General features: G+C 51.0%; 9 protein-coding genes across 9 annotated transcripts; 5 read left to right on the top strand and 4 right to left on the bottom strand.

Moving 5' to 3' along the window:
- Positions 1-288: 288 nt before the first annotated feature.
- Positions 289-573, bottom strand: MGL_0657 (uncharacterized protein; the record flags this gene model as incomplete). The annotated part of the gene is made up of 1 exon (XM_001732012.1): positions 289-573. One exon carries the CDS (start codon positions 571-573, stop codon positions 289-291), a length of 285 nt encoding a protein of 94 aa, XP_001732064.1.
- A 558-nt stretch (positions 574-1131) lies between these two features.
- On the top strand, positions 1132-1424 carry MGL_0656 (uncharacterized protein; the record flags this gene model as incomplete). The annotated part of the gene is made up of 2 exons (XM_001732011.1): positions 1132-1208; positions 1271-1424. The coding sequence occupies 2 exons, from the start codon at positions 1132-1134 to the stop codon at positions 1422-1424; spliced, it is 231 nt and encodes a 76-aa protein (XP_001732063.1).
- A 525-nt stretch (positions 1425-1949) lies between these two features.
- On the top strand, positions 1950-2679 carry MGL_0655 (uncharacterized protein; the record flags this gene model as incomplete). The annotated part of the gene is made up of 4 exons (XM_001732010.1): positions 1950-2183; positions 2226-2487; positions 2541-2612; positions 2663-2679. 4 exons carry the CDS (start codon positions 1950-1952, stop codon positions 2677-2679), a joined length of 585 nt encoding a protein of 194 aa, XP_001732062.1.
- A 748-nt stretch (positions 2680-3427) lies between these two features.
- On the top strand, positions 3428-4209 carry MGL_0654 (uncharacterized protein; the record flags this gene model as incomplete). The annotated part of the gene is given in 2 exon segments (XM_001732009.1): positions 3428-4195; positions 4201-4209. Coding segments are annotated over 2 exon segments (777 nt in total).
- Positions 4210-4459: 250 nt separating this feature from the next.
- On the bottom strand, positions 4460-5737 carry MGL_0653 (uncharacterized protein; the record flags this gene model as incomplete). The annotated part of the gene is made up of 1 exon (XM_001732008.1): positions 4460-5737. One exon carries the CDS (start codon positions 5735-5737, stop codon positions 4460-4462), a length of 1278 nt encoding a protein of 425 aa, XP_001732060.1.
- A 454-nt stretch (positions 5738-6191) lies between these two features.
- Positions 6192-7202, top strand: MGL_0652 (uncharacterized protein; the record flags this gene model as incomplete). Its single annotated transcript, XM_001732007.1, has 1 exon — positions 6192-7202. One exon carries the CDS (start codon positions 6192-6194, stop codon positions 7200-7202), a length of 1011 nt encoding a protein of 336 aa, XP_001732059.1.
- Positions 7203-7529: 327 nt separating this feature from the next.
- On the bottom strand, positions 7530-8454 carry MGL_0651 (uncharacterized protein; the record flags this gene model as incomplete). The annotated part of the gene is made up of 2 exons (XM_001732006.1): positions 7530-7670; positions 7957-8454. The coding sequence occupies 2 exons, from the start codon at positions 8452-8454 to the stop codon at positions 7530-7532; spliced, it is 639 nt and encodes a 212-aa protein (XP_001732058.1).
- Positions 8455-8741: 287 nt separating this feature from the next.
- On the top strand, positions 8742-9897 carry MGL_0650 (uncharacterized protein; the record flags this gene model as incomplete). The annotated part of the gene is made up of 2 exons (XM_001732005.1): positions 8742-9529; positions 9747-9897. The coding sequence occupies 2 exons, from the start codon at positions 8742-8744 to the stop codon at positions 9895-9897; spliced, it is 939 nt and encodes a 312-aa protein (XP_001732057.1).
- A 169-nt stretch (positions 9898-10066) lies between these two features.
- On the bottom strand, positions 10067-11854 carry MGL_0649 (uncharacterized protein; the record flags this gene model as incomplete). The annotated part of the gene is made up of 1 exon (XM_001732004.1): positions 10067-11854. One exon carries the CDS (start codon positions 11852-11854, stop codon positions 10067-10069), a length of 1788 nt encoding a protein of 595 aa, XP_001732056.1.
- Positions 11855-12481: the final 627 nt, after the last annotated feature.

The raw sequence follows: 12481 nt of genomic DNA, 5'->3' as shown, positions 1-12481 counted from the left end.
GGACTCGACAGCACTAACCCTGTGTATACTGACTCAGATCTATTCTCATACACTTCTCTTCTGTTACACACAAAAGCGCACAATCAAATACACATGGTAGTAAGGGAATCAGAGTATATTTTTTTACCACTACTCGACAAGACAAGTCCTGCGCAGAGTACAAGGGAGTACAGTCGCCGTTAATAGATACACCTGCCTACGGGGCATCGAAACCAGACACGATAGGCAAAATGCGCGCAACTGTGACGCCATGGCTGGGAGAAGGTTTCATCAGTAAGTCCATACATTTTAGTCAAAGAGACCAAAGCCCATGTCCTCATCGGACTCCTCCTTCTCCTCTTCCTTCTTCTTCTCTTCCTTGGGCTCCTCAGCAGCTTCACCGCCGGCAGCGGCACCGGCAGCTGGGGCAGCAGCGACGGCAGGGCCGGCTGAACCAATGTTCGTCAACAGGTCCTTCACATCCTTGCCCTCGAGAGCCTTGGCGAGCAAGCTCGCCCAGATTGGCTCAACTGGCACGCCAGCAGCGGTAGTAAGCTCAACAAGCTTGTCGCTCTGCGATGTGTGAGTCCTCATTCTTTTGATTACAGACATGATACGCGCGATTCACTCTTCGGTGTTCGAAAAAGACGAAATCATGCCTGCTCATTAGAAAACGTACCGTGATCTCCATACCCTCATCAGCGAGAATCAAGGCAGCGTAAGTAGCGGACAGTTCACTGGGAATAAGTTAGCATGCATACTCGCAAATACATCTCGCTAGCTTAACACGTACGGAGAAGCCATTGTGGATCAGTATAGTCTTGCTCGGTGAGGGGAGAGAATAGCTTGTATGGACGACCTCGATGGTTTCGGCGTGCTTCCCACACGTGACTACTGTATAGCTTCTTCACGTGAGGAGAACTTTCTCGCCTCGATCTCTCAGCTAGACCCTATCTCAATCGGCGAGTTCGCCCTCGGCTCCACTCAAGCCTGCTTGAGTGGAGGCTGACCTCATCGAACGCAAGTGGTGGCTTTAGTGTTGTGTACGTGCACGCGCGCGTGCGGCAGTCGACAGAACTAGTGCGAGCGGACATTACTGGACGTGCGAATTCGTTATTAAAATGGGCAGTGTGGCGTCCGAACATCACTACCATGTCGTCTTCTGGAGAGTCCAGCGTTCGCACGTCACCTCATCTAGTGAGCGAGTTGAACCCAAAAGGGATCCGACCGTATGTATTTTGATATTAGCTCCAAGTGTGTGCGAGCTAACGCGTAACTCAACGACGTGCAGATGCTGCGCTTGTCCTGAAACGAAGGCGGCGCGTGACGATTGTTTCCTCAAGTTCGGTCACAATGTTGAAGAACACGGCGAATCTGCACGAAAATGTGAGGAACTTGTCAAGCGGCACAGAGAATGTATGGCATCTCTAGGTTTTAAGATATAAGCGAATCGATCGCATGAGTGAGCGTGACATAGCTTTTATCGGTACCATACCTACAAAAGAACAAAAAAAAGAGATTGCACCATGCTTCTACTCGATCCATTCTACTCTTTTGAAACCTGTAAAACGCTTCGGGAATTCAGTCATGTTAAAGCTGAACCAGAAGTATGACTGCAAGACCATCCTTAGGCTTAAGGTCAATCTACACTCATGGCGAAACCGCCCCAACCAGGTGGCAGTATTGCGACGTGCTCCTTGACTTCACTCCACATCTTGCCATGTGGAAATTTCCCTTTGTTTCACTGATGATGCTTGCCCCGCTTGCGTATCGCGCGCAGATCGTTTAGCAATTTCTGTCTAATGCATGCGTTTGGATTTATGCGCACGTGTGGGCTCCACGTGGGACACTTGCTCCTTTCCATAGTCTGTCCACTAGTGGATGCGACGATTATTGGCTGAGCACCAAAACTTCAGCACAGCGACCTTTTGCCTTGACTCCGTTAGCGGACTACGCTACTTGCAGCGACCATGTCGTCGACTGATGTGAGGCCAACAAATAATTACTTTTCGCGGATCTACGAGCGCGCATCAGAACTTGTCAACCAGGTTAAGAATGTGGCAGCAGAGGAGGCCCGACCACTTTTGCACGGTGAAAGCCATGCGTCATATCAAGGCACGCAGGACAACTCAGTCCCTGTGCCAAAACCACGACCAGTCCAGACTCCTGTCAAAGTCGAGGCCAAGGTTTGGTTTGCGAACGAGGTGTGTATAATGAATCATAACCGGATGGACTAATATGATCAGCGCACATGGATTTCGTGGTTGCGTGCCTCCTTGTTGATCGGCACACTTGCATTGGCCCTATTTAACTCGGCTTCTTACTATGACCCGAAGCCATCGACTAGTCCAGATGTGCCAGACGTGCCAGGCAACCCTGCTGCTGCCAAGGTCGTGCGCGTGTTTGGTATGGTGTATGCTTTCATTTCTGCATTCGTTCTCCTCTGGGGCCTGTACAGCTATCAGCGCCGTGTGACCCTCATTAAAATGCGCTGGCCAGGCAGTTTCGGTGCGTGTTCTTTTCGATATGTTCTGGATCCGCTTTGTGTTCTAACTTGCCAGATGACTTAATTGGTCCGCCTGTCGTGTGCGTCGTAACATTTATTGCTGTCCTCGCAAACTTTATTATTGCTGGTAAGTGTGACGATCTCTTAGAAGAATGGATGTTGGCTGACTTATCTAAGTTCATCAGCGCATGTAATAGTCGCTCGTCCTGTGTTTATATAGTACGTGAGAGATGCAAGCTAGTAGCGTTTCTTGCTGTCTCGCTAGGGATACGGATGTACTTTTTCTCGCATTTTTTTTGGCATAACTTAGGCTTTGGCACAAGATTTCAGTCATCTCATATCGAGCAGACCAAACCTCCTTGGGTTATGTAGTGGCCAGTATCCGCGAGACCTGTGCGATACTAAGCATTACTGATATTCATTGCCATTAAAGTATGTCGATGCGCGTGTGAAGTTCATAGACCAGCGATAGCCCAAGCCATGTATGTGGTCTCTGACGAATGCTCTACTCTTCGTTTTTCTCACTGGCCGGCTTCTCGCACATCCCGTGGGCCAGTGCTCATGGCGCTTCGACAAAGTTTGGTATTCGACCTGGTCCAACATAAAGAGTTTATCTAATCGGGCAACGCGACTTCATTTGAAGCTATTCTAGAAGCTATGATTGGTCTGGTTTGGGGAGTCCTCGGACCTAGCATGAAATTTCCGCAAGGCTCAAGGTGGGAAGTCCTCGGACCTAGTGTGCAACGTTCGTTGGCCCAGGCAATATTGTCGAGTTCATCTGCTTAGAATGACGTCATCATATGCACGATATGATTTCAGCTGCACGGCGCTCGGGCATTCGAACGGGCCTCGAAATTTCGACCCAACGTCTTGGGAGTCAATATAAAGGGGCGAAAGGTCACACGACAAAGTAATTGGTCTTACCGCATTCAGTCACACGACATGACCACAGTTGACCTCGGCACCGTATTCAAAGGAAGCCCAAGCGGCAGACTCATTGAGACCAAGGGAGGTTCGCGCACACTTCGTGCGAACGATGTCGTGATCGACATTGCGTACTCGGGTGTGTGTGGTACCGATCTGCATTATCGTAAGGCCGACATGGTTTTGGGTCATGAAGGTGTCGGTGTTGTTTCGCAGGTCGGCCCAGAGGTCAAGGCAGTGAAGGTCGGTGATCGTGTCGGATGGGGCTACAACCACAAGTCTTGTGGATACTGTAACGAATGCTGGGATGGCTTCGACACACTTTGCCCTGAGCGTACTATGTACGGTGTCGCTGACTTGGACATCGGTAGTTTCGGCGATCGTGCTGTGATTGATGCTGACTATGTGCACAAGATCCCTGACGCAATCGATCTGCGTGATGCCGGCCCATTTCAATGCGGTGGTGCTACCGTCTACTCTGCCATGGTCCACTCGGGCATTCAACCTAACCAGCGAGTGGGTGTCTTGGGTCTGGGTGGTCTGGGTCACTTGGCTGTGCAATACCTTGCGAAGATGGGCTGTGATGTGGTTGTGTTCAGCGGTACCAATAGCAAGCGCGAGCAAGCTATGCAGCTTGGTGCTCATGAGTTTGTGGCATCAAAGGAGAATCCGAAGTTCGAAAACGTAAAGCCGATCCGCCACTTGCTAGTGACTACAAGCTTCCAGCCTGACTGGCCGCTCTACTTCAATATTATGGAACCGAACGGCCACATTGTGCCACTCACCGTTAGCTTCGATGACATGACATTGCCTTACGCACAACTGCTTATGAAGCAGCTCACTGTGACTGGTAGTCTCGTCGCTCGCCGCCTGGTACACCGCCAGATGCTCGAGTTTAGTGCACGCAATAACATCAAGCCTATCATTGAGGAGCTCAGCATGACGGAAGAAGGCGTCAATGAGGCTATCGACCGTCTTGACAAGGGCGACGTGCGCTACCGCTTCGTTCTGAAGAATCCGCGTTTCAAGGGTCACATGTAAAGTGTACATTTATGCAGACCTATGAATAGAAGTTGGCCAGTAGGTTCCATCTAGCTGATTCCATCGTTTATTGAGTCGCTCATCGCCATCAGGTGCACCATACTCAGGCTTTTCCTCATCCGAGTCGGGGTCAACAATAACACCATCGCCATCATATTGAGGGTCCATGTCGTCAGGGTCAGCGTGTTGTTTTGCACGCACTTTCGCTAGACCCGAGCGGGGCTCACGGAGACTCATGTCCTTCAAAAATGCTTTCATTTGGTCGTCTTGAGACTTGCTTAGTTGAGCCTTCTTTTCAGCGACCAATTTTTCAAGCTCAGGGCGCACTTCGTCGATGTATTCAGTGCGAGCTTTGGAAATAGCATCCAAGAATGCATCCATGCCATCACCAGTAGCGGATGACACTCCTACAGCCGTGATGTTCTTGTAAAACTCATCTAACACGAGGCTCATGCTGTTCATGAGACTGTTGAGATAGCTTGGCTCTTCACCACGGCTTTCAAACGATGTCGGCATATCTTTGCGTCCTTGTGTCGCATAGACGGAGGGGTCTCGTGCATTTCCAGCAATGATTGCACGTTGAAAAGCTTCAAAGTCATGCATCCATTCGAGAGCGAAGTCATGGGACTGCACATCAGTCTTGTTAAACACCAAAACGAATGGTAGACGCGCTTTGTACAAAATGCTGCATGCATAGAGCATATTGCTCATAAATGTCGCTGGAGCTGTGGTGCGTGGGGTATCGACAACATATACAAGAACGGTCGGCATGGACGTAGCCAGGGCATCTGTAATAATGGAGCCAGATGCCGACCACGTGAAAATTTCAATCTGACCTGGAGTATCGAGCACAATATGATCTAGCTCTTGCGCACGTTTATCTGCAAGCTGCAATACCTGGTCAAACTTGGTGGTAAACAGATTGAGTGATGTAAGGATGCCACCGTTAGGTCCCAATTTGTATTCTTCCATCACGCGGTTGTAGTCAATCGTGTCGCGGATATCCACGTTCGGCGCATAACCCAACGTGGCAACAGCTGGATCAATATTGATTAGGTATGGACGTGTCGGTGAGTCACTTGATAGAGACGTATCATTTGCGAGCGCGTCACTCGCTGCTGAGGCTGCGCGCTGCGCAAGGTGTGATGCCAGTTTTGACACGAATGTCGACTTGCCTGAGCCTGCCATACCGACGACGATCATTGCTGTGGCTCTTGGTGGAGGCGGCAATACGCCTACTCCAGAGCTCTGTTTCTGAGATGGTGGAATCGGATCTGGTCCCGTCATACTGAATCTCCGTCAGCTACAAATTGCGGGCGACTTCGTCTTTTTTGAAGCTGATGTGTCGTCGTCTTAATCACACACGCACCTTACGGTGCGTGTGTGGCGACGTTGGCAACCTCCACTATACATATCACGTGTATCTAGCTAAACGTTACGATTCTCCACACCCAGTCCCCCCTCCCCCGGCCAGAAATTGCGTCATTCGGTCAAGTGAAAGGACCAAGTGTCGTTGGGTCGCGCGTGTTCATCTACGTGTGGCGTTGTACTCACGAAAATGAACATGGCAGTTCGGCACATGCTACGTGCCAGTGTGCGTGAACTACACACTTCTTGTGCGAGAAGACTATCGCATCCAGCTTCTGGATCGCGTATGGAACAACTAAGGCAACGACTTGCGGAAGATGCTATGACGATAGACGAATTTGCTGGGATGTCTGCACCGGCACCACGCATCGCGATGGGTCGAGTAAATGACGAACGGCTTCCCTCTTATACGAAAACGCGTATTCCTAAAGGTGCGAACTTTGGCCGCATTAAGCGAGATTTGCGTGGCTTGGGCCTGGCGACTGTGTGCGAGGAAGCGCGATGTCCAAATATCAGCGAGTGCTGGGGCGGTGCAGGTGGAAAGGAAGCTGCCACTGCTACGATTATGCTGATGGGTGATACTTGTACCCGAGCATGCCGCTTTTGTGCCGTCAAGACATCTCGGAAACCCCCGGCATTAGACCCGCACGAGCCAGAAAACACGGCTGAAGCCATTTCTCGTTGGGGTCTTGGCTACATTGTGCTGACATCAGTCGATCGCGACGACTTGGTCGATGGTGGTGCTTCCCACATTGCCCTCACCATCCAAAAGATCAAACAAAAGGCGCAAAATATTCTCGTCGAGGCTCTGGTACCGGACTTTGGCGGCTCTATGGCGAATGTTGAACAGGTAGCTCTAAGTGGCCTTGATGTATATGCCCACAACATTGAGACTGTTGAACGAACAACCCCATTAGTGCGCGATCGGCGCGCGAAGTACCGCCAAAGCTTGGCAACCCTTCAGCATGCCAAGTCTGTGCGGCCAGAACTCGTGACAAAGACTAGTATCATGCTTGGCTGTGGCGAGACGGATGCCGAAGTCGAACAGACTCTTCGCGATCTTCGTGATGCCAATGTTGACGTTGTTACATTTGGACAGTACATGCGTCCTACCAAGCGGCACATGAAGGTATCTGAATATGTGGAGCCAGAAAAATTCACTCACTGGCAAAGGTTGGCTGAGCAACTTGGATTCTTATATGTCGCGAGTGGCCCGCTCGTTCGCAGCAGCTACCGAGCGGGAGAATTCTTCATTGAAAATGTCATCCGGAAACGTCGCGGCATCGGCACGCCTGTCGACACAGAAACAGTCCAGGCTTTACGCTCCAGTGCTCCCGGCTCCGACAGCGCTGCTGGCGCCATCAACACTCCAATTGGACAGTAGCGTCGGAAAGTCGTTGTGAAGCTTTCTGCACTCGTAGCTGTCCTTGAAGATGTGCACACAGCGAATCGAACACCGTTCGATCTTCTCCAAACGTCCAGTGCACGTGTACGCATGTATTGTTTACAACGTCCCAACGCACGCATACGAGTGGAGTCGATGCTCGTCGAGTGTATGACTTGCCGCGTGAACGAGCCCTGCGGGCCGAGCGTGTCCAGCAGGGCGCCCACACGACCAGCGCAAGCGGATTCGTGTGCCATTCAACAGCATCATTAGGAAGTGTATCGAGGTGACAAAGTTGGTTATAGAGTTCATCCTCATTAGAATACCTCATGTTCCACGTGCGCGTACAGGAAGGAGGCTTGCAGGCCGTAAGTGAAGGGCCGACATTGCGTGCGATGTTGTCTGGAAGTCTATGCGCAAGGAACGACCAAGCGACGGCCCAACGGCGTGTCCGGCCTTGGATGAGTTCTGTTAGGGCGTAGTTTGTTATTTGATACTGCTTTAGTGTCTGGACCACAGCTAAAACGGATGAATGCCTGCCGAGCATCGATGTGTACCAAGGAATGCGCTCTCGATGTTGATCAAGCGTGCTTTCATGAATAAGCCTCTGAACGAATTCTAGCTCACCTCCAGCTGTATACAATTCGGTATCATGAGCGGAACATGGATGATAATACTCGACTTTCGCCTGCCGGAGTGCATCACGTTCCTGCTTAGACGCGTAGAAAGGCGGATTGCACATGATGAAACTTACATCATTCGTATCTGACGCGGGGATCAGAGTATCCTGACGTGTGTGTAAAAGCCTTACACGCCGAGAGAGATCAAGAGCTTCATTTGCTGGATCATCCAGCACATGCTGGGCGTGTCCTAGGGCACTGGCGTCTATATCCGTGCCTATCATGCGCCAATCACGATGCATAACACATGCTAAGATAGCATATATAGCCAAATAACCAGTACCGATATCAAGACCACATACAGGAAGAGATGTGGTAGTTGCAATATTGTCCGTGGACGCTCTGGGGCAAGCTGCCTCGAGAATGTCTTCGATCCAGTGCAGATAATTCAACCTGCTCGGTAAAGCGGGGCACAACCGGTCAACTGTGACTTTGCATGTGACGCCAAAGTCGCGAAACAGAAGCTTTTGAGTATAAAGACAACGCGCATGCTCATCGTTCCAATTGGTCGGAGCTTCACCGTCATTATTCCTGGTCACATATTCTTGGGCATACACATTTCGTGGATGCATGGATTATTTCGACAACTTGCGGGGTCAGAGGGATTTCTCTACTCCACAAAGCAACAGCTTCCTATAAGTTGATCCCCATTGGGACCATAAGGTTTTTCCTAACAGAGCGAGAGAATTTTCCTTTTTGAACCTTTTCCGCTATCGTGCGCTAGAATTTCTGTATTCAACGCCTCCTTCACAGTGCTCAGTAAATTCTAGGTGCATACTTGAACATCGAACGCCTCCTGCTCCTGCCAAATCCTCCTGTTAAGCAGATCGAAGCGGTCGATCTCGTTCTGAACGCGTCCATGGCATCTTCCCAAGGCCCCATCTTTGCTGATAAAAACGCAGATACATCCAGTAATGGGGCAAAAAACTGTGATGTAGCTCATGAGAACGAGCAGGAACGACAGTCTAGCACCTACATGGTGTTCAGCTCGGCAGGAAAACTACTGTATCTCTCACACGATGATGGAGCGCAAGACTGGGCCTTGACCCAAGCAAGCGTAATGCATGCCATGTTGAGTTTGTTCGGCATGCAAGATCAGTTGCAGCGTATCTGTATGAATAATTCGGTGAACGTATCATTTCTACATCGAAAACCTCTGTATCTGGCTTGTGTGGCGAAGAAGAAAGAGCCTGACGATATTGTGTCTCTTCGGCTCGAGCGTGTTTATGCTACTATCATCAGCCTCATTAGCCATGCGAGGCTGCTCCGCCTTTTTGATCGTGCACCTAATTTGGATTTACAAGCTTTGATTGGGCCTATGCGAGAGTATGTCGACGCAGTGGTCTTGAACATGCAATCCTCCTTGGCGTTGGCTTTCGGTACTGTTCCCATTCGTCCACTAGATGCATCAGTTCGTGATCAGATCACTCGGACCTGTGCCGAGCTTGCTCCAGAAAAACGACCCAAGCAGCTGTTGTATATTCTCCTGTGGGACAGTGACGATGCGCTAATTAGTCTATCACACTTACGCCGTTATGTGCCGCATCCGACAGATCTTGCGCTCATCAATGCAGTAGTACGAGTTGGAAAAGACCAAGATGGTTGGGCCCCATTGTGTTTGCCTGTTTTTGCACCCAACTCGTTCGCGTACGTGTTCTCGAGCGTGATCGGCTCAGCGAGGCTCGCGCTTGTGTGTGGTGACCACGACGGATATGTGTTGTGCAGGTCATGGCGCCATAAACTAGCCGAATCACCATGCATGGCAGCATTGCAACGCGAATTAAGTATGAATCCGGTATCCATTGATTCCATGGGGCTGCCTGGCCTACGTGATGTGGCATTCTCGTCGCGGCGCTCTCAGCAGTGCATCATCTCGCCGCGAATCTCTGCCCATCGCCAAACACTGTTCGAACACGTCTTGTGCGCACTTCGTGGTCCTGCACATGCAACTGAAGCATGCCCTGACTTGCCGTGGCCACGACAGCCGCCTGTGCCTAGGCCACTTGAGCTTGTGATTAAGCGCACGGACCAAGAGGCCATCCTGGGCTGGCGCACGGCTGCGTTTGAATTGTGCATAACCACAACTCCTCTGCTTGCTTCGTCCGCCGTTGGGGAACTTGCAAACAGAGTAGTCGCATGGGTCCGCCATCGTGAAAGCTTTTTGTTTGCTACGGCATCTGTCTTCTAGTGGTGGAAAAGACGCACATTCGTACGGGCGACCACCATGTTATGCGCATCAGCTGCAGCGACACATGCGTCGTCCATCACACTCCCACCTGGAGCAGCAATGTACTTGGCCCCGGAGCGCGCAGCGCGGAAGACATTGTCAGGGAATGGAAAGAATGCATCGCTGGCAACAACGACGTTCTGCAATGCGGCAGCGTGTTGGGCCCGCTCCTCCTGGCTCAGAGGCTCAGGCACCGTCTCAAACACAGACTCCCATTGCACACGCTCTTCACCTCGGAGCGGCGTGCCTTCGACGAACAAGTCAATTGCATTGCTCTTGTCTGGACGCTTCGTGCCTTTCTTGAACGGCAATGCCAGCACGCGCGGGTGCTGCCGAAGCCACCAATTATCGGTCTTGCCTCCTGCCAGGCGTGTGCAGTGGATACGAGACTGCTGCCCAGCACCCAGGCCGATGACCTGACCATGCAATGCGTAACAGACACTGTTCGACTGTGTGTACTTGAGCGCAATAGTGGCCACAATCATGTCGAGCAAGGCCGAGTCAGGCAAGTCTTTCAATGCGCTCACACGCTCCTTAAACAGGTCAGGCGTTACTTTAAGGTCGTTCCGACGCTGCTGCAGCGTGACGCCGTATACTTGTCGAGTCTCGGTCACATCTGGCACGTATGCTGGGTCCATCTGCAGCACACAATACTTGCCACTCTTCTTGGCTGCAAGCAACTCCAATGCCGCTGGCTCAAAGCCTGGCGCAATAACACCATCACTGACTTCGCGCGAGATAATGCGTGCTGTTTGCTCATCGCAAGTGTGCGACAATGCAATGAAGTCGCCAAAACTGCTCATACGATCAGCGCCACGCGCACGAGCGTAAGCAGTAGCCAGATCAGACAGTGGTCCCAAGTCTGCGACGAAGTAGGCCTTGGCCTCCGTCTCTGTCAGTGGCACGGCAACCGCTGCGCCTGCTGGCGATACATGCTTGAATGATGCAGCTGCCGGACGCTGCGTAGCCTCACTCAGCTCCTTGACCAAGCCCCAGGCATTCAGACCGTCAAGGAGGTTGATATAGCCTGGCGAGCCACTCAGTGCCTTGAAAGGAAGTTCACGCTCAGGCAGGTACGCACACGCCGGCTTCTGATGTGGGTTTGCGCCGTACCGCAACGTGATTTGCTGGACAGGCTCACGCGGCGGTGACGCGTACTGCTGACGGAAGTACTGGCTAATTGCTGTATCGTAGTGAGCCGTGTGAGTAAAGCCTTTCAGTGCAAAGCGCTCGCGACATTGCTTGGCTGTGTCGTTGTCTTCGCCGCCAAATTGCGTGAGGAACGTCGCATAGTCCGATGGATCACAGAGAACCCACACACGCTCATGGTTTTTTGCAGCAGCTCGAATCAACGTTACTCCACCAATGTCGACTTCTTCGACTGCTTGTGCGAGTGTAGGTGCTGGGTCTTTGGCTACGGTCTCTTCAAATGGATACAAGTTGCATACGACAATGTCAATCGGTGCAATTTGTTGCGCATCTAAGTCTGCACGGTCCGATTCAAGCGATGTGCGAGCAAGAATGCCGCCGTGAACGGCTGGATGCAATGTCTTTACTCGACCTTGCAACATCTCAGGCGCTTGTGTGATGTCTGAAACATCGCCAATCTCCAAGCCTGCAGCACGCACCGCACGCGCCGTACCGCCGCTCCCAAGTAGACGTACTCCTTTTGCTGCAAGGCCTTGTGCAAGCTCAATAAGGTTTGTTTTGTCGTACACAGACAAAATTGCCGTGGGCTGTGTCATGGTTGTAGAATGCAGAAGTGGATGATAGATGGCTGCTGACTGAAAAGCCAGCCAGCCCAGCTTGGACTTGATTGTGCGACAGTATCTCCACTACGGGACACCTCCAAACAGCACATCTTCAGGGAAAAGAACTTCCGCACCATCCCTCCCATTTGGGCACCACCTGTCTCAAGCATAACATACATAAACCCATGTACAACGCCGTTACGGCAACACTACAGAAAAAACGCTACGATGAAACTTGATAAAAAGCATACCTTTAATGTATAGACCGACTTTAACCACTTCGAGTTAGAAATAAATAGAGGACGCACAAGAGTAAGCCCCATTGTGTTGCCGCTTCGCATCGGTGACCGCATAACTATCACAATGACGAACCATTGGCACGGACGCTTAACGCACAAGATGTCGACGAGAATGTATGCACCCTTGATGTGACGCATGCTCAACAACTATCTGTAGCGTCTCACATCGCGTTTCAGTTTTTATAAACGCTCATATCTTCGCAGCTTACAAACAAAAAAAACACGAGCGTTGACGCAAGACAGATTGTGAACATACCACAGCCTCGATAAACGTCGTTTCGTACAGAGGATACAGCAAGAAAAATGACCAGATTTGCACAAT

Source organism: Malassezia globosa, assembly GCF_000181695.2.
Source record: "Malassezia globosa CBS 7966 chromosome Unknown mgl_sf_1.2, whole genome shotgun sequence".
NCBI lineage: Eukaryota > Fungi > Basidiomycota > Malasseziomycetes > Malasseziales > Malasseziaceae > Malassezia > Malassezia globosa.
Note: the sequence above shows the minus strand (reverse complement) of the source record. Positions and strands in the feature narration are given on the sequence as shown.